The 20,837-nt window shown below is 39.9% G+C and overlaps 2 protein-coding genes across 2 annotated transcripts; both read right to left on the bottom strand.

Moving 5' to 3' along the window:
* Positions 1 to 351: 351 nt before the first annotated feature.
* Positions 352 to 2,017, bottom strand: LOC114699747 (prostate and testis expressed protein 3-like). The gene is made up of 3 exons (XM_028879019.2): positions 1,913 to 2,017; positions 1,159 to 1,287; positions 352 to 645 (listed from the first exon to the last, which is right to left on the bottom strand). The coding sequence occupies exons 1-3, from the start codon at positions 1,962 to 1,964 to the stop codon at positions 497 to 499; spliced, it is 330 nt and encodes a 109-aa protein (XP_028734852.1). The 5' UTR covers positions 1,965 to 2,017; the 3' UTR covers positions 352 to 496.
* A 13,503-nt stretch (positions 2,018 to 15,520) lies between these two features.
* On the bottom strand, positions 15,521 to 19,435 carry LOC119088335 (acrosomal protein SP-10-like). Its single transcript, XM_037207626.1, has 3 exons — positions 19,275 to 19,435; positions 18,924 to 19,049; positions 15,521 to 17,706 (listed from the first exon to the last, which is right to left on the bottom strand). The coding sequence occupies exons 1-3, from the start codon at positions 19,321 to 19,323 to the stop codon at positions 17,561 to 17,563; spliced, it is 321 nt and encodes a 106-aa protein (XP_037063521.1). The 5' UTR covers positions 19,324 to 19,435; the 3' UTR covers positions 15,521 to 17,560.
* Between the last annotated feature and the right edge of the window lie 1,402 nt (positions 19,436 to 20,837).

Below are 20,837 nucleotides of genomic sequence, written 5' to 3'. Positions count from 1 at the left end.
TTCTGATAGAGGCATTTTTCTCAACTGAGGTTTATCTTTCTAGGTTGTGTCCAGTAGACAAAAAACTAAACAGGACACCACTGCCCTGGTGAAATAGCTATGATGTAAGCAGTGTATTGGTCCTGGAATTCCCTGAGTCCTGTCTGAGTTAAAGTGCTACTTTCAAAGGCTAGTTCAGGGTTTGGAGTCTGTCCTCAACCAAGATTCCAGTGATTACCTGCAGCCTCTGTGTCCTCATAGGGACTGTAAAGTTTTTAAAATAATGAGGTTTCCAGGAGATCAGAGACTGTGTGTTCAGCAAAAAACATCCTTCACAACTCAGCAAATCATTTAGCGGATTTATTGTCTAATAGCCACATAAGAACAAACGATACACGATGGTTTTCCATTCTGATGCTGGAGAAGTCTCTAGTCTGAAGTAAAAATGAAACTTAAGGAAGGATCAGAAATAAGATGAGGAAGACAGGAAAGAGCCATAAGATAATCTGAGGGTTCTTTAGTACCATTCATCAATTGGTACTCTGATGTCATTGCAAAAGTCGTAGGTATCACAGCAAGTTGTCAATACTGAATGATCACCGTACTCATAATCACTTATTTTACAGTTTTTCCAGCACCCAGAATATCCATCTGTTGGATCATTCACTGTGAGAGATAAAAATAGAGTCAATATATTGTTTTTGGATGAAGCAAGCCACAAATCCAAGTAAAAGTGAACCAAGAGTATGTTTAATGACAAACTATTTCTGGTTTTTTGAGACAGGGTTTCTCTGTGTAGCTTTGTACCTTTCCTGCAACTCACTTTGTAGACCAGGCTGGCCTCAAACTCACAGAGATCCACCTGCCTCTGCCTCCCGAGTGCTAGGATTAAAGGCGTGCACCACCACCGTCCAGCTAATGACAAACTATTTCTCTATAATATCTATTTGCCCCACACTGGCTTGATATTGTAAATATTGAAGCAAATAGTGGCTGCTCCCTTTCAGGCAGGCAGGCAAAATGCACTTGCTAACCATTTGCTGGATTCCAGGCTCTGCAGAGATCTTGAGTTCAAATGATTGTATTCATAGTGGTACCATATCATAGAAAGGCATTTGAGCACTGAAGAGAAAGAAGCATGGCCGTTGGTTTTCCATATTAACTAAATTCACCACTTACCACTGTGAGGAAGAGCCCAGATTCTAGTAATCATACAAGATTCACCATCTTCTGCAATGCACGTTTTTACCTCATGTTTACATTTCTTATTGAAGTAAGATGAACATTGTTTACAACGGAGAGCTAAAGCTGCAAGCAATAAAGAGAAAGACTGTGCTGAAAGGAGGGAGACACCCAAGCTCCCAGGCAGCTTGACTTCATCAAGGTTTTGCCTTACAGGTAAGTACCAGGCAGCAGCATGTTTTAAACCATGAACAGGATAGGACAAATGGATGATCATATGCCCTCCCTATAGAAGCTAAGGAAAAACAGGTATGGAGACTGAGGATTCTCCACAGAACTACACTGCCCTTGGCTTATTTTCTACCTTACCAGTTGATGTAGGTAGAGGGAAGAGCACAGAGTTTCCCTGGAGCTGCCAGAGTTGGGGCTAAACTTTAGGTTCTGATTAGGGTGCAGTCCTCAGGTTACTGCAAATTCCTCACTCCACAGGCTAAGTCATCATTCAAGGAATATAGAAAACATAGAGGCCATGTCAGGTCTCTAAAGAAGTACAGCTTAAAGAAAGACCCATACAAGTCCAAACAGAAGTTGGGTGGTCAGGACTGGGGCTTCTCCTTGAAACTGGACATTGTCCCTCAGAAGCCCCGTTTAAGCTCACAGACCCAAAAATCAAAAGTTTCACTGAAACTATGTCAGGGTTTAAACTCAGTTGATCCCTTAGCTGTTATGAGACTATTCTCCCAATATTTACCAGTTTGTATGCAGAGCAGCAGAACAATGCCCAGCTCCCGTAAGTTTCCCATTGAGGATCCACTAACTTCTGCAGCAGGGGTGGAAAAAAATGACTTGAGCTAGACGATGGCCTAGGGCTACTAAGTAGCCAATAATTTTATAACCCTCTTCATCGGGCAATATCAGCCAGAAAGGCAAAACCAGATCTGATCTAAGTCGTGGGAACCTGGCAAGTTTCCAGCTCCTTCTTCCATGACCTCTTTCTTTCCTTCTTCCTCTTCAGATCTCTGGCTTTAGGTTTCCAAAACTCTAAACAACCACAGAAGTAATCCCACCACCAGAATTTCTTTGTACAGTATGCAGAACATGTAGCTCACATAGCCAATGTGTATGGGGATTCTTTTTTTTTTCATTTTTTTTTATTTAAGAAAATTTCTACTCATCCTACATATCACCCACAGATCCCACCTCCTCCCTCCTCCAACCCCCATGTCTTCCTCCCATGCATCCCCATCCCTACATCCTCCAAATCAAAGTCTCCCATGAGGAGTCAGCAGGGCCAGGCACCCGAGCCAAGGCAGGTCCAAGCCCCTTTCCATTGTACCAAGGTTGCACAAGGTGCCACACTGCAGGCACCGGGTTCCTAAAAGCCTGCCCATGTACCAGGGATGGATCCTGATCCCTCTGCCCGGGTGTCCCTGTATGGGACTTCTTGAAGACATTTGTAAATAATCCCTTTTTCCAGTCACAGAAAAGATTGATCAATCAGAAAGAAGAAAGTGGAATGTCACCACAAAGGGAGCTGTTACCACCAGAGACATCATATACAAATTCGTGAGGGTCCTAATACAGAAAGTCTCAACTAGATTTTGAAGATAGTATAGTTTAGAGAATAGAAGACAGTGTTTCCTTAAGATCCAGACCTCACTGAGGAACAACCAGTGTTTGTCATCATACTGAAAGGAGAAATGGTGGCCCTTGAAGCTCACAAGTTCTATTGTCTTCAGTGTTGGCCCATTCATACTTGAAAATATAGTATTCTCAAGGTGGATTTTTTTTAACCCTGGATGAAAACTATCTGGGAAGAGATATATTCCTGCTCAAAACCAATCCCAGATACACCTCAAAGAAAAGCTTCTATTGCAGAGTGTTTTCCCCCTTTTTATTCGTTTTTCAAAGAAAGGGGGAGTACACCACTCTCCTCATTTTAAAGACAATAAATCAGAACTAAGCAGATAAACAGTACCCTTTAAAAGACAGTGCTAAACAAAAAGAAAACATTGATCTCCTTTGAAACTTGGTTTGCACGAATTCCTCATCTTCCCCATGAGAAAGGCACACACTGCTTAATTAAACCCAGAGCAACACAAGTTTGAATGCTCATTTCTTTCATTATTACTATTATTATTAAGAAAATTTCTATTTATTTTGCATATCAACCACAGATCCCCCTCTCCTCCCACCTCCCACCCCCCAGCCTCCCCCTCAACCCACCCCCGATTTCCACCTCCTCCAAGGCAAGGCCTTCCATGGGGAGTCAGCAGAGCCTGGCACATTCAGTTGAGGCAGGTCTAATCTCCTCCCCTCTGCACCAAGACGGCGCAAAATGTCCCCATCATAGGCACTGGGCTCCAAAAAGCCCACTCATGCACCCAGGACAGATCCCGATCTTACTGCCAGGGCACCCCCTAAACAGTTCAACCTACAAAACTGTCTCCCCTATTCAGGGGATCTAGTCCAGTCCCCCGTGGGCTCCACAGCTATTGGTCCACAGTTCATGAGTTTTCACTAGTTTGGCCTGGCTGTCTCTGTATGTTTCCCCATCATGATCTTGATGTCATACATTCTCTCCTCTCTCTCATAGATTGGACTCCTGGAGCTTGGCCTGGTGCCCGGCTGTGGATCTCTGCATCAGCTTCCATCAGTTACTGGATGAAGGCTCTATGATGACTGTTAGGGTATTCACCAATCTGATTACCAGAGTAGGCCAATTCAGACACCCTCTCAACTTTGGTAGCAGTCTAAGGTGGGGTCATCCTTGTGGATTCCTGGGAATTTCCCTAGCACCCTGTTTTTCCCTATCCCCATGATATCTCCATTTATCATGGTATCTCTTTCCTTGCTCTTCCACTGTCTCTGTTCCAGCTCGAAACTCCCATTCCCTTATGTTCTCATCCCCCATCCTTTACTCTTCATTGCCCCCCACTCCCAGTTTACTCATGTAGATCTCATCTATTTTTCCTTCACAGGGCAATCTATGTATCCTTCTTAGGGTCCTCCTTGTTAGCTAGCTTCTGTGGAGCTATGAGTTGTAGTCTGGTTATCCTTTGCTTTATATCTAGTATCCACTTATGAGTGAGTACATACCATGTTTGTCCATCTGAGTCTGGGTTTCCTCACTCAGTAGGATATTTTCTAGTTCCATCCATTTACCTGCAAATTTCATGATGTCATTTTCTTTTTTTTTTTTACTCCTGAGCAGTACACCATTGTTTATATGTGCCACATTTTCTTTATCCATTCTTTGGTTGAGGAGCATCTAGGTTGTTTCCAGGTTCTGGTTATTATGAATAATGCTGCTATGAATACAGTTGTGCATGTGTCCTTGTGGTATGATTGAGCCTCCCTTGGGTTTATGTCCAAGAATGATATAGCTGAGTCTTGAGGCAGATTGATTCCCAGTTTTCTGAGAAACTGCTATACCGATTTCAAAGGTGGCTGTACAAGTTTGAACTCCCACCAACAGTGGAGGAGTGTTCCCCTTGCTTCACATCCTTTCCAACATAAGCTGTCTGCAGTGCTTTTGAAATTAGCCATTCTGACAGGTGTAAGATGGTATCTCAGAGTCATTTTGATTTGCATTTCCCTGATGACTAAGGATGTTGAGCAATTCCTTAAATGTCTTACAGCCATTTGAGATTCTGCTGTTGAGAATTCTCTGTTTAGTTCTGTAGCCCATTTTTTAATTGGATTGTTCAGGATTTTGATGTCTACTTTCTTGAATTCTTTATGTATTTTGGAGATCAGCCCTCTGTCAGATGTGGGGTTGGTGAAAACCTTTTCCCATTCTGTAGGTTGTCATTTTGTCTCATTGACCACTTCCTTTGCCATACAAAAGCTTCTCAGTTTCAGGAGTTCCCATTTATTAATTGTTGCTCTCAGTGTCTGTGCTACTGGTGTTATATTTAGGAAATTGTCTCCTGTGCCAATGCATTCAAGATTACTTCATACTTTCTCTCCTATCAAGTTCAGTGTAACTGGATTTATGTTGAGGTCTTTGATTCACTTGGACTTGAATTTTGTGCATGCCAATAGACATGAATCTATTTGCAATTTTGTACATGTTGACATCTAGTCATGACAGCACCATTTCTTGAAAATGCTTTCCTTTTTCATTGTACAGTTTTGGCCTCTTCTTCAAAAATTAGGTGTTCATAGGTGTGCAGATTAATGGTAAGGTCTTCAAATAGATTCCATTGGTCTACATGTCGGTTTTTATGCCAATACCAAGCTGTTTTATTACTATAGCTCCATAATAGAGCTTGAAGTTAGGGATTGCGATGCCTCCAAAGGTTGTTTTATTATACAGGATTGTTTTAGCTATCCTGTGGGTTTTTTTTGTTCATGTGATGTTGAATATTGTTCTTTCCAGGTCTGTGAAGAACTGTGTTGGGATTTTCCTGGGGATTGTATTGGACCTGTAGATTGCTTTTGGTAAGATTGACATTTTTATTATGCTACTCCTTCCTATCCATGAGCATGGGATATTTTTCCCTTTTCTGATATCTTTTTTGATTTCTTTCTTCAGAGACTTAAATTTCTTGTCATACAGACCTTTCATGTGTTTGGTCAGAGTTACCCCAAGCTATTTTATATTATTTGTGCATATTGAAAAGAGTGATGTTTCTCTGATATCTTTCTTGGCCCATTTATCACTTGTTTATAGGATGGCTACTGATTTTTTAAAATTAATCTTGTATCCTGCCACATTACTGAAGCTGTTTATCAGCTGTAGGAGTTCTCTGGTGGATTTTTTGGGGTAACTTATGTAGACTATCATATTATTTGCAAACAGTGAAAGTTTGACTTCTTTCTTTCTGACTTGTATCCCCTTGATCTCCTTTTGTTGTCTTCTTGCTCCAGCTCGAGTACCATATTGAATAGATATGGAGAGAGTGGACAGCCTTGTTTTGTTCCTGATTTTAGTGGAATTACTTGGATTTCCTGCCCATTAAATATGATGTTGGCTGTCATCTTGATGTAAATTGCCTTTGTTATGTTCCTTGTATTCCTGATCTCTCCAGCATCTTTATCATGGAGGGGTGTTCGATTTTGTCAAGGTTTTTTTCAGCATCTAATGAGAAGATCATGTAGTTTTTTTCAGTTTGTTTATATAATGGGTTACAGTGATAGATTTTCATATGTTGGACCATCCCTGCATCTCTGGGATGAAGCCTACTTGATCATGGTGGATGATTTTTTTTGACGTGTTCTTGGATTTTGTTTGCCAGTATTTTATTGGGTATTTTTTGCATCAATGTTCATGAAGGAGATTTGTCTGTAATTCTCTTTCTTTGTTGCATCTTTGTGTGGTTTGGGTAACAGGATAACTGTAACCTCATAGAAAGAGTTTGACAATGTTCCTTCTGTTTCTATTGTGTGGAACAATTTGAGGAGTATTGGTATTTAGCTCCTCTCTGAAATTCTTATAAAATTCTGCACTGAAACCATCTGACGCTGGGGTATTTTTTTGATTGGGAGACTTTTAATGACTGCTTCTATTTCCATAGGTGTTATAGGTCTATTTAAATTGTTTATCTGATCTTGATTTAACTAGGGTATTAAATACCTATCCAGAAAATTGTCCATTTCTTTTAGATTTTCCAGTTTTGTGGAGTACTGGTTTTTGAATTATGATCTAATGATTCTCTGGATTTCCTCATTGTCAGTTGTTATATCTTCCTTTTCATTTCTGATTTTGTCAGTATGGATAGTCTCTCTCTCTCTTTTGTTTTTTTTTTTTTTGATATGGGTTTCTCTATCTTGTTTATTTTCTCAAAGAACCAATTCTTTGTTTCACTAATTCTTTGTACTCTTCATTGTTTCTATGTTTTTCAAATTCTGTCCTCAATTTCATTATTTTCTAGTGTCTATACCTCCTGGGTGACTTTGCTACTTTTTCTTCTAGAGCTTTCAAGTGTGCTGTTAAGTTGCTAGTGTGAGATTTCCCCAACTTCTTTATGTAGGCATTTACAGCTATGAACTTTCCTCTTAGTACTGATTTCATAGTGTCCCACAAGTTTGGTTATGTTTTTGCATTCATTTTTGTTGAATTCTAGGAAGTCTTTAATTTCTTTCTTGATTTCTTCCTTGACCAAGTGATGATTCAGTTGAACATTATTCAGACTCCATGATATTGTAGACTTTGTATAATTTGTGTTGTTGTTGAATTCTAACTTTAAAGCATGTTGGTCTGATAAATACAGGGGATTATTCCATTGTTTTATATCTGTTGAGATTTGCTTTGTGACTGAGCATGTGGTTGATTTTAGAGATGGTTCCATGGGATGCTGAGAAGAAAATATATTCTCTTGTGTTTGGGTGGAATATTCTGTATATGTGTATTAAGTCCATTTGAGTCATAACATCTGTTAGTTTCCTTATCTGTCTGGCAGACCTGACCATTGGTGAGACTGGGGTGTTGATATCTCCCAATATTAGTGTGTGGGGTTTAATGTGCAATTTAAGTTTAGTAATGTTTCTTTTATGTATGTGGGTGCCCGTGTATTTGGGGCATAAATATTCAGAATTGAGACTTTATCTTGATTAATTTTTCCTGTGATGAATATGTAACATCCTTCTCGATATCTTGATTAATTTTAGTTTGGTCTATTTTGTTAGATATTAGGATAGCTACATCATCTTGCTTCTTAAGTCCATTTGATTGGTAAGACTTTCCCCAAGCCCTTTAATCTGAAGTAGTGTCTGTTTTTGAGGTTGAGATGTGTTTCTTGTATGCAGCAGAAGAATGGGGCCTGTTTTTGTATCCATTCTGTTAGTCTGTGTCTTTTTATAGGCAAAATGAGACCTTTGATAATAAAGGATATTAATGACAAGTGATTGTTAATTCCTGTTATTGTTTGGTGGTAGTGTTGTATGTTTCCCTTCTTTGGGATTTGTTAGTGTGGGATTATTTATTGCTTGTGTTTTCATGGGTGCATCTAACTTCCTTAGGTTGGATTTTTCCTTCTAGTGCTTTATGTAGGACTGGATTTATGGACAGCATACAGAACGACATCCCACAGCATTTTATAGCCTGTTCCCATTTCCTGTTCTCTCTCTTTGCTTCCTGTGTGTAGTTGAGACTGTGATCAGCCAGCCTTTTGCTCCTGCCAAAATGGTTTCCTTTCCTTTTCTATGCTTTCCTGGCCATGATATACTAAGTCCTTTTAGCACTAGCAACCAAAATAAGCCCTTTCTTTTCCATGTTGCTTTTGGTCACAAACATAACTAATATATACAGAAAAGATCACCAAACTTAAAGAAATCAGTAGCTACAGTGAAAGATAAGGAGAGGGAGGCTCAATTATTAAAACCAGGAATGAAATTTAGGGACTGTTACTAAGCTGGCAGAAAAAAAGCTAACCATTGAAGAAGATTATGGGCAGAAATAGACCAACAAATTATGTAGCATATATTTATATATAGAATCCTGCAAACAATGAGAACTCATTCAAAAACAAAAATTATACTAGCCAACTGATAATAGATTAAGCAAAACGTGAAAGAGCCACATCATACGGTATTTATCTGCCTTAAAAAATAACAAAAAGATGCAGACTTCCCTTCTGGTCCAGAGCTCCCAGCCTGCTCCCGATTGCCATTCTGGACCAGAGCCTGCCCCGGACTTCCCTTCTGGACCAGAGAGTTGGACAAGAGAACTCCCTTTTGGACAAAAGAGACAGTCTTCCTGAATCTGTCAGCTCTTTCTGAAACAAGTACACTGATAAGACGAAGAAAGAACCACAAGGAGATGGGCAGACGTCAAGGCAGAAGTACATACAACAAAATGAAGAGCAATACAGCATCACCAGAACCTAGCCCGCCTCCAACATCTAGACCTGAACACCAAAAATTGGAAGAAGCAGAAGAAAGTAGCCTTATGAGTAACTTCATGAAGAAGGTAGAGGCTTGTGTAGAGGAAAAGACAAGGAAATTGGAAGAACGCTATAAACAACTAGAGGAAAGAGCAAACAAATTAGAAGAAAACAATAAAGCCCTCCAAGAAAAAAATAAATTCCTGGAAGAAAACATTAAAGTCCTGGAAGAAAACATTAAAGTCCTGGAAGAAAACAATAAAACACTGAAAGAAAATCATGAAAAAGCAATGAAACAAACAAAGGAAACAGGCCAAGAACTGAAAAAGGAAATTGAAAAAATAAAGAAGACACAAACAGAGGGAATGCTGGAAATAGAAACCCTGAGTAAAAGATCAGGAACTTCGGATGCAAGTATAACCAACAGAATGCAAGAGGTGGAAGAGAGGATTTCTGGCATTGAAGATACAGTAGAAGAAATAGTTTCATCAGTTGAAGGAAACACTAAAGCCAACAAAGTCATGAACCAAAATGTCCAAGAAATCTGGGACACCATGAAAAGACCAAACCTATGAATTATAGGGATAGAAGAAGGTGAAGAATACCAACTCAAAGGCACAGAAAATATATTCAACAAAATTATAGAAGAAAACTTTCCCAACTTAAAGAAGGAAATGCCTATGAAGATACAAGAAGCCTATAGAACACCAAACAGACTAGACCCCCAAAAAAAGTCCCCTCGACACATAATAATTAAACAACTAAATGTACAGAATAAAGAAAGAATATTAAGAGCAGCCAAGGAAAAAGGCCAAGTGACCTATAAAGGTAAACCCATCAGAATAACACCCGATTTCTCAATGGAGACTTTGAAAGCCAGAAGGACCTGGACAGATGTAATGCAGACACTAAGAAACCATGGATGTCAGCCCAGACTAATATACCCAGCAAAACTTTCAATCATCATAGACGGAAGGAACAAGACATTCGAAGACAAAGCCAGATTTAAACAATACCTATCCACAAACCCAGCCCTACAGAAAGCACTAGAAGGAAAATTTCAACCTAAGGAAGTCAGATACACACTTGAAAACACAGGCAATAGATAAAGCCACAACAGTAAACCCCAAAGAAGGGAAGTACACACACACTACCACCAAAAAATGACAGGGATGAACAATCACTGGTCGTTAATATCCCTTAATATCAACGGACTTAATTCACCTATAAAAAGACATAGACTTACAGAATGGATACGAAAGCAGAACCCAACTTTCTGCTGCATACAAGAAACACATCTCAAATTCAAAGACAGACACTACCTAAGAATAAAAGGCTGGGAAAAGACTTTCCAATCAAATGGTCTTAAGAAACAAGCAGGGGTAGCCATACTGATATCCAACAAAATAGACTTCAAACTAAAATCAATCAAAAGAGATAAAGAAGGACATTACATATTCATCACAGGAAAGATCCACCAAGATGAAGTTTCAATTCTGAACATTTATGCCCCAAACACAAGGGCACCCACATATGTAAAAGAAACATTACTAAAGCTTAAACCACATATAAAACCCCACACATTAATAGTGGGAGATCTCAACACCCCACTTTCACCACTGGACAGATCTCCCAAATCGAAACTTAACAGAGAAATAAAGGACTTAACTGATGTCATGACCCAATTGGACCTAATAGATATCTACAGAACATTCCATCCTAACAAGAAAGAATATACATTCTTCTCAGCACCCCATGGAACTTTCTCTAAAATTGACCACATACTTGGCCACAAAGCATATCTCAACAGATACAAAACAATTAGAATAACCGCCTGTGTTCTATCAGACCACCATGGGTTAAAGTTAGATCTCAACAACAACAAAAACTACAGAAAACCTACTTTCTCATGGAAACTGAATAATGCTTAACTAAATCACCAATGGGTTAAGGAAGAAATAAAGAAAGAAATTAAAGACTTCCTAGAGATCAATGAAAATGAAGACACCACATACCCAAACTTATGGGACACAATGAAAGCAGTGCTAAGAGGGAAATTCATAGCACTAAATGCACACATAAAGAAGTTGGAGAAATCTCACACTAGTGACTTAACAGCACACCTGAAAGCTCTAGAACAAGAAGAAGCAAAGTCTCCCAGTAAGAATAGACGCCAGGAAATTATCAAAGTGAGAGGGGAAATTAATAAATTAGAAACTAAGAGAATAATACAAAAAATTAATGAAACAAAGAGTTGGTTCTTTGAGAAAATCAACAAGATAGACAAGCCCTTATCCAAACTAACCAAAAGACAGAGAGAGAGAATCCAAATCAACAAAATCAGAAATGAAAAGGGGGACATAACAACAGACATTGAGAAAATCCAGAGAATTATAAGGTCATATTTCAAAAACCTCTACTCCACAAAACTGGAAAACCTAAAAGAAATGGACATTTTTCTGGATAAGTACCACATACCTAAGTTAAATCAAGACCAGATAAACTATTTAAATAGCCCAATAACCCCTAAGGAAATAGAAACAGTCATTAAAAGTCTCCCAACCAAAAAAAGCCCAGGACCAGATGGTTTCAGCGCAGAATTCTACCAGATCTTCAAAGAAGAGTTAATACCAATACTCTCTAAATTGTTCCACATAATAGAAACAGAAGGAACATTACCAAACTCCTTTATGAGGCTACAATTACCCTGATTCCTAAACCAAACAAGGATACAACAAAGAAAGAGAACTACAGACCGATCTCCCTCATGAACATTGATGCAAAAATACTCAATAAAATATTGGCAAACAGACTCCAAGAACACATCAGAACAATTATCCACCATGATCAAGTAGGCTTCATCCCAGGGATGCAAGGGTGGTTCAACATACGAAAGTCCATCAACGTAATACACCATATAAACAAACTCAAAGAAAAAAACCACATGATCATCTCACTAGATGCAGAAAAGGCATTTGACAAAATCCAGCACCCCTTCATTATAAAAGTCTTGGAGCGATCAGGAATACGGGGAACATACCTAAACATAATAAAGGCAATATATAGCAAACCAACAGCCAACATCAAATTAAATGGAGAGAAACTCAAAGCAATTCCACTAAAATCAGGAACGAGGCAAGGCTGTCCACTCTCCCCATACTTATTCAATATAGTACTTGAAGTTCTAGCCAGAGCAATAAGACAACATAAGGAGATTAAGGGGATACAAATTGGAAAGGAAGAAGTCAAGCTTTCCCTATTTGCAGATGACATGATAGTATACTTGAGTGACCCCAAAGATTCCACCCAGGAATTGATAAAGCTTATAAACACCTTCAGCAACATAGCAGGATACAAGATCAACTCAAAAAAATCAGTAGCCTTCCTATATACAATGGACAAAGAAGATGAGAAGGCAATTAGAGATACATCACCCTTTACAATAGCCAAAAATGACATAAAATACCTTGGGGTAACACTAACCAAGCAAGTGAAGGACCTATATGACAAGAACTTTAAATCCCTGAAAAAAGAAATTGAAGAAGATGTCAGAAAATGGAAAGATCTCCCATGCTCATGGATAGGCAGGGTTAACATAGTAAAAATGGCAATCTTACCAAAAGCAATCTACAGATTCAATGCAATCCCCATCAAAATACCAACACAATTCTTCACAGACCTGGAAAGAATAATACTCAACTTCATATGGAAAAACAAAAAACCCAGAATAGCTAAAAGAAACCTGTACAATAAAACAACTTCTGGAGGCATCACAATCCCTAACTTCAAGCTCTACTATAGAGCTACAGTAATAAAAACAGCTTGGTATTGGCATAAAAACCGACATGTGGACCAATGGAATCGAATTGAAGACCCTGACATTAACCCACACACCTATGGACATATAATTTTTGACAAAGAAGCCAAAAGTGTACAATGGAAAAAAGAAAGCATCTTCAACAAATGGTGCTGGCATAACTGGATATCAACGTGTAGAAGGCTGCAAATAGATCCATATCTGTCACCGTGCACAAAACTTAAGTCCAAGTGGATCAAAGACCTCAACATAAATCCAGCCACTCTAAACCTGCTAGAAGAGAAAGTAGGAAGTAATCTTGAACGCATTGGCATAGGAGATCACTTCCTAAATATAACACCAGTAGCGCAGACACTGAGACAAACAATCAATCAATGGGACCTCCTGAAACTGAGAAGCTTTTGTAGAGCAAAGGATACGGTCAACAAGGCAAAGCGACAGCCTACTGAATGGGAAAAGATCTTCACCAACCCCACAGGTGACAGAGGACTGATATCCAGAATATATAAGGAACTCAAGAAATTAGACATCAAAACGACCAACAGTCCAATTGAGAAATGGGCTTTAGAATTAAACAGAGAATTCTCAACAGAGGAAACCCAAATGGCTGAAAGACATTTAAGGAACTGCTCAACATCCCTAATCATCAGGGAAATGCAAATCAAAACAACTCTGAGATACCACCTTACGCCTGTCAGAATGGCTAAGATCAAAAACACTGAAGACACTTTATGCTGGAGAGGTTGTGGAGCTAGAGGAACTCTCCTCCACTGCTGGTGGGAATGCAAGCTTGTACAACCACTTTGGAAATCAATATGGCGCTTTCTTAGAAAATTGGGAATCAATCTCCCCCAAGATCCAGCTATACCACTTTTGGGCATATACCCAAGAAATGCTCAATCATACCACAAGAGCACTTGCTCAGCTATGTTCATATCAGCATTGTTTGTAATAGCCAAAACCTGGAAACAACCTAGATGCCCTTCAACTGAAGAATGGATAAAGAAATTGTGGCACATATACACAATGGAATACTACTCAGCAGAGAAAAACAATGACATCATACGGTTTGCAGACAAATGGATGGATCTAGAAAAAATCATCCTGAGTGAGGTGACCCAGACTCAGAAAGACAAATATGGTATGTACCCACTCATAGGAAGATATTAGATGTGGAACAAGGATGACTGAACTGCTACTCACATCACCAGTGAGGCTACCTGGAAAACGGGACCCCAAAAAAGACATGGAGAAATGGATGAGATCTACATGAACAGCCTGGTCATGAGTGGGAACAATGAAGAGCGACGGTCGAGGGAAAGAGAGTGGGAGATCCTAGCTGGATCAAGAAAAGAGAGGGAGAACAACGAATAGGAGACCATGGTAAATGAAGACCACATGAGAAGGGGAGGAAGCAGAGAGCTAGGGAGGCCCACGGAGATCCACAAAGATACCGCCAGAAAAGACTGCTGGCAATGGACGAGAGACGGCAGGAACTGACCTACCCCGGTGATGGGATGGCCAGACACCCTGTTAGTTGTGCCATAAACCCCATCCAAGGAAGGTCTGAGGAATCTGGATGCAGACATCCATGGCTGGGCCCCTGGTGGAGCACTGGGAGTCTAATTAGTGAGAAAGAAGAGGGTTTATATGAGCGAGAATTGTTGAAGCCAGGGTTGGATAAAGCACAGGGACAAATAGCCAAACGAATGGAAGCACAGGATCTATGAACCAAAGGCTGAGGGGCCCCCAACTGCATCAGGCCCCCTGAACGGGTGAGACAGTCATTTGGCTTGATCTGTTTGGGAGGCAGCCGTGTGTTGGTGCCGGGTCCTGGGCTTGTTGCATGAGTTGGCTGTTTGAATCCTGGACATATGCAGGGACACTTGGCTCGGTCTGGGAGGGGGGACTGGTCCTGGCTGGACTGAGTCTACCAGGTCGATCCCGGTCCTCAGGGGAGACCTTGATCTGGAGGAGGTGGGAATGGGGGGTGGGATGGGGGGAGGGGAAGGGGGGCGAGAGTAGGAGAACAGGGGAATCTGTGGCTATTATGTTGAACTAAATGATGTTGTAAAATAAATTTACTTAAAATAAAAAAAAAAAAAAAGAAACAAAAAAAAAATAACAAAAAGATGCTTCATGGATGAACCTTGATGATATTATACCAATAAAAGAAGCCATGATGATTCCCTCAGACTGTATAACAGTATTCATATGACATGTTGAGACAAGTCAACTATGTAGAGATAGAAACTGGTAGTTCTAGTTTGTAGGGAGAAGAAGCATGAGCTCTTACCAGGTATGGAATATGACAAGCATAATAACCCTTATTTTTAATACATTTGTTTTTGAGTGCTATGGTTCAGGTAATAGTATTTTGGTAAAAGTGAATTTATACCTTATCTTGAAATGCGATTATGAGAGAGAAAAGAACATTCAAAACAAAAACCTGAAAATAATTGCTATACATATAATGGCAGGTGATGTGAATTTTACATAAAACATGTTTCAAGAGTCTATAAAATAAACCTGAGTATTTGTTATGATCTATTCTAGTCAGGCTAGTATTTTACAGATTATTCATAAATGAGAAACAGATACATTAACATGAATCATGAAGACATTGAAAGACCGTGTAAGAGATTTTTATTAGATAATGTGGAGCAAGATTTATTAGTATAGACTGTTTAAATAATTCATAAGATGAATTGCATTGCATATTTCACTTAGTTTTTATTTTGTAAAAACATTCATTTATTAAAGGAGATTTTAGAAAATGAGTTCATAGCATACATATTTTAATAGGATTTTTAAGAAATTGAAGTCCATTTTTACACTTCATTTGAAATGCATGTGAACTCAAACCTTTTCCCCTTTGAGATGGAGTTTCCCCATATATATATATTATAGAATATTATGTGCAGAAATATACCAAAAATTATGTAGCATATTTTAATGTCTTCAAACTCTCCATTATCTTGCCTCCATTTATTAAATGTTGTGATTCTAGGTGGGTGCCACCACATTAACCTCAAAGACAGAGTTATAAGTAGCACATTATATGTTGTTCATTTTTAAACAAATATGATGAATAAATTTTAGTTATTCTTTGAGAATTTCATTCATGCATACAAATTATTTGGTCATAGTCACATTATTCATTCTTCCCTCCAGCCCTTTCCAGATCCTCTCCATGCCACCTACGTTATAGCATTAAAAAAGACCAAACCACTGAGTCAAATCAATGCTGTTCAAACAAACATGGTTATGGGGACATCTATCAGAGCATGGCCAACCTACCAAGGACCAAACCTCTGAAGAAAACTGATTCTGTTTCCCTTATAGCCATTAACTGTCAGTAGGCCCTCAGCTAAGGGTAGGAAATGATGCCCCCCCCCACCTCATCCATGCTGGAGTGCTGACTGGCTTGATCTTGTGCAGATCTTGTGTAGGGAACCACAGCTGCTGTCAGTCCATGAGTGCAAGGACCCTGTCATATCCAGGAAACCATTCTTCCCCAGTCCCAAACCATTTCTGATGCCTTCAATGTTTCTTCCCTCTTTCCTGTGGTGGACACTGAGCTCTGCATGGGAGACATGTGGCCTAGATATTCCATATCTGACTAAGCACTCCACAGACACGTTTCCCTTTTCCATCCATGATGCTTACAATATATGCAATTAATAAAGAGAAAAATGGTTGTGGCTAATAATTGTTTAATAAATCCTTTTAGGGTTTATTTTTAAACTAAACTAACAGGTTGATGACTTATTGATTTATGTGTATATCATACACATAGAGAAGAAATCTGATTCCACTCAGTGGGACTAAAGTGTAATCATAAGGAGCCTGGGCTTAGATGGGGCAGGGAGTGAGGGCTTACAAATAAATTTCCCTCCTAATGGTACAAAGGCAACCTGGTGGAGTAGTACCTTCCTAAAACAGATGAGAGTCAACACCATTCTCACCCATGATTCTACATGTTCAGAAAGAACAACTTTCAAAGAAGAGGAAACATTTGGTGGATTTATTTTCTGACTGCAATATAACAGAAACATTAGGTAGAGATTTTCTTTCCTGGGTGAAAGTTGGCACTATGATCTTGTAGCTGTCATTTTCTCATTCATGGGAACAAAGTCATCTAGATGTCTTCCTTCTCAGCTGTGGGGCCTAAATAGTGAGAGGAGGCCACTGAGTGTACTTCTTGAAATCCATATGTTGCCACAGTCCTCTCTCTGTCTTGTTACTTGCTGGACACCATGAGGTGAGCAGTTTTGGTATGACATGGCCTTTGTTGTTTAGCTTTACTATAGGCCCATGTAATGAAAGAAGACAACGAAAGGCTGAAACTAGGATCCACAACAATATTTCCCTTTTAGATTGTTCCCTGGAAGTGTAAGTCACAATGATGAGAACTAGCCAAGTTCCTAAAGCACATGTTGTACGAAGGATATTCAGCATCTTTATCCTCTATGGTCCTTTTATCTATTCATCTGTCTTGTCCATCCACATTGAGACGATAAATGCATTGATGAAAACCATATGTCAGTTACATTCATGGTGATAAGGGCTAGGGCATATCCGGAATAAGAATTAGGTGATATAATTAGATATACTTTCATAATACCAAGGTTCTGTGCAATTGTGAGGCTTAGAAAAATCTCCAGTCAAGAAAAAAATTAAACCCAAGGGAAGAAAAGAAGGACAGGAAGGAAAGGAAATGACAGATGAGGCCACCTGAATCTAGCTCACACTAAGCCATCACAATTGGTAAATCAATGCTATTGCAGAAATCATCATGATTGCAGCAGTATGTATGTATTGTTTCACCTCCAGAACGTTTTTCATCAAACTCACAGAATTCTGTACACCTCAACTCCGCACTTTTCAGTTTATCATCTGTGGAAGAAGATTGCAAAAAGATATTATTTTGACAGCCAGGGTACAACCTCATATCCAAGTACATTTGGACTGAGAATTCTCTCACTGAAAGAATTTTCTTCCATAGCAGTAAGTGTCCCATGTTGGCCTTCCCACCACATGCTTTTAAACTATATCTGGAGAAAGTCCCTTTACCCAAGAGCCTTTATGACAGGAGAAACACGTGCTTAGTGTTGAGCTTGAGCCTCTATACATCGAGGCACATAGCATCATCTCCCCTCAAGCAGATGTGCATAACACACTTCCTCAGTACATGCTGGCATCCAGGCTCCAAGGTGAGCAGCTGGGCAGGTAGAGATCAAGATAATATTAGCCCTCAAGAACCAGATTCTATGGAATGACAGGAAGGACACACCATGAACTATGCCAGGAGACAGATGAAGCAGGAAGACTTGTGAAGCACCTTGGTGTCCTGTGGATGAGCAAAGGTTTTCCAGAGAAGGTGGCTCCAGGCTAAGATAGAAGTTCTTTGAACATTACAAAAGCAAAAGCAACCAGGACAGAGTGTGGGAAATGATACTTGTAAGGACTGATATTTCATAGCCTGTGTGGTGGCTTCAATTACAACAGCCCTCATAGGCTTGAATGTTTCAGTGCTTGGCCTCCACTTGGTTGAAGTGTTTGGGAAGAATTAGGAAGTGTGGCATTGTGGGAGGGGGTGTGTCACTGTGGATGGGCTTTGGGGTTTCAAAATGCCATTCTCAATCTCTGTCTCTGTCTCTGTCTCTCTCTGTCTCAAGGTTGTGACTAAGAATGTAAGTTCTTAGCTCCTTATCCTGTACCATGCCTTCCTGCTGCCATGTTATCTACCATGATCATCATGGACTTTACTCCTGGGACTTTGAGCCAGCCCCGAATTAAGTGTTTTCTTTTGTAAGTTGCCTTGGCTATGCTGTTTTGTCATGGGAATGGAAAATTACCCAAGACAGACCCTAAATCGCAGAGATGTTGGGAATCAGAGACTGATGAATATATCAATACAATGATGGAGAGAAGCCCCGCTCACTCAGTATATGCTTAGCTTTACCATGGGCAAAGCTTCACCAGCACAAGGTTTGGAATATCATACCTAGATATCATTGGACTCTTTTTCTTTAACTACAGTATCCTAGAGGTGGTGCTTGGAATCCTGAGGGAGAAACAGAAATTCTCCAGAGCACAGAACACATACTCACGTTCAATTGAATTCCAGATTCTGCGGATCATACAAGTTTCGCCAGGTTGTGCAGTGCATGTCTGATTCCCATTAACACACTCCCCGTTTTTGTAAGATGGACACAGTACACACTGTAAAGTGAGAGCTGCAAAGATAAAGACTGCTTAGAGGAGATGAGTGCCACACTGTCACTTCCCAATGAAAGCATAGGCCACTGCACCTCTGGATTGCTTGGCTGCACCCATGTTTTGGCTAATATATGTGCTCCAGTCAGCATGTCTTAACACCACAGACAAGGCAGGATGAAATGAGAAGAGATTTAATTTTCTTTCTACAGCCAATAAGGGATCAAGTTGCAGACAGTACTTACCAGTTTCAAAGCAGAGGATGAAGAGACACAGCTTCAATAGGTTTTCCATTTCTCCTGAGCTGATTCTTGCAGCAGGCTGTGTTAGTGCCAGACAGCTGGTGGTCAGAGATCACTCACAGAAAATACCAGCCTCTAGTGAATTTATAGTCCACTCAGGCAACAGCAATGGACAGTGGGTGCCCAGAAGCAGATCTCAATGTAAGCCCCTCCCACATTGGCAATACACCAAATCCCTCTTCTGTGACTTACTTATTTCCTTATTCCTCTCACTTTTCCTTGCTTTGGGTGGCAGTAATGATATACATGACCTGTGAGGTAATCTTACCATCAGCAGCACATGGTGGCCCCCTGTGCTTCCTCTTTCCATGCTATGAGCTCAGACTGCTCTGCTGATGCTGGAGATCAGAACTAGGAAAGGAAAAACCTTTGGAAGAAGGCTTTTATTGAGCCTGAGTTGCAGCTCGACTAGACGGCACTGAAGTGTGTCTCCTGGATGCTGGAAAGGTGAACACAGCAGCCTGCTTGTCTAGACAGAAGCTGATGTGTGAAGGGTCTGTGCACATCACATCCCTCATCTAAAGGAAGGACCATGTTATTATGTAGTCCTTAGTACCAAACAGAGAGCTTCTGTTGGAGCACCTCAGGAGGTACTTCTTGTCTGGCTGGGGTGCGAATAGCTGCTGGGCAAGAAGGGTTATCTGAGGTCAACTCTGCTTTGTAAGGCTATGCAGGCTGCCTGAGCACATCCTTGATGGTGTCTGTAATGATCCTCTGCAGTGACTGTAGAGAGTCCCACACAACCAGGCTGCCATGAGAGAGAGTCTGGTCAATTGCTGGCCAAAGGGCTACTTGACCGTTACTTTCCCTGCTCAAGGTTGCCATGTACCAGGGAAGGGCCTGTTTAATGGCCTGCTGTTGAATGTTGTGATCACACACAGAAAGCATTGGATGGTGTTAACAATAAAGAATTGCCAGCATCTCAACAGAGAATGTATATTTCTAATAGTATTAAATGTGCCTTATAATATAATGTTTTTATATTATCTATCAAACATATATATATATATATATATATATATATATATATATATATATATATATATATATATATATATAATTTGATCTAAGGTCTTACTATGTAATCCTGGCTGGTTTGGCTCACTATGTAGACCAGAATGGCCTCAAACTCACACTGATCTGGGTACCATTAAAAACATACTCAAAATGTTAAAAAAAAACACAGTTTCTTAGACATAGACCCAAGAGCAGCAGACCCTTCAATACCTCACTCCCATCTTCAGGTAGATAATTCAAACTCAACTTCCGCAAAGCAATGCCAGTGTGATGGCTCAACACTGGCTTCCAAGCCTGGTTATCCAGTCAATCCTGGGAACCCAATTGGTATCATAAGAACAGAACAGACTCCCAGATGTGGTCCCTGACATCCCTACATACATGCACATATACATAGAAAAAAACCTAAAAATTGTTTTAAAAGTTTAAATCAAGAAATTTAGGACTACAATACACCATAGTGTACCTGACAGCTATCTACAAAATATT

This window comes from Peromyscus leucopus, chromosome 7, assembly GCF_004664715.2.
Source record: "Peromyscus leucopus breed LL Stock chromosome 7, UCI_PerLeu_2.1, whole genome shotgun sequence".
In the NCBI taxonomy this organism is placed as follows: domain Eukaryota; kingdom Metazoa; phylum Chordata; class Mammalia; order Rodentia; family Cricetidae; genus Peromyscus; species Peromyscus leucopus.
Note: the sequence above shows the minus strand (reverse complement) of the source record. Positions and strands in the feature narration are given on the sequence as shown.

What these genes read in the sequence shown, in the direction of transcription:
- LOC114699747 (XM_028879019.2), bottom strand. Translation starts at nt 1,964, where the DNA reads ATGGGAAACTTACGGGAGCTGGGCATTGTTCTGCTGCTCTGCATACAA. An exon ending in GCTGCTCTGCATACAAACTG is followed by an intron (nt 1,288 to 1,912) that starts GTAAATATTGGG and finishes TATTGCTTGCAG; the next exon opens with CTTTAGCTCTCCGTTGTAAA. An exon ending in CTGGGCTCTTCCTCACAGTG is followed by an intron (nt 646 to 1,158) that starts GTAAGTGGTGAA and finishes TATCTCTCACAG; the next exon opens with TGAATGATCCAACAGATGGA.
- LOC119088335 (XM_037207626.1), bottom strand. Translation starts at nt 19,323, where the DNA reads ATGGAAAACCTATTGAAGCTGTGTCTCTTCATCCTCTGCTTTGAAACT. An exon ending in CATCCTCTGCTTTGAAACTG is followed by an intron (nt 19,050 to 19,274) that starts GTAAGTACTGTC and finishes TTATCTTTGCAG; the next exon opens with CTCTCACTTTACAGTGTGTA. An exon ending in AATCTGGAATTCAATTGAAC is followed by an intron (nt 17,707 to 18,923) that starts GTGAGTATGTGT and finishes CTTCTTCCACAG; the next exon opens with ATGATAAACTGAAAAGTGCG.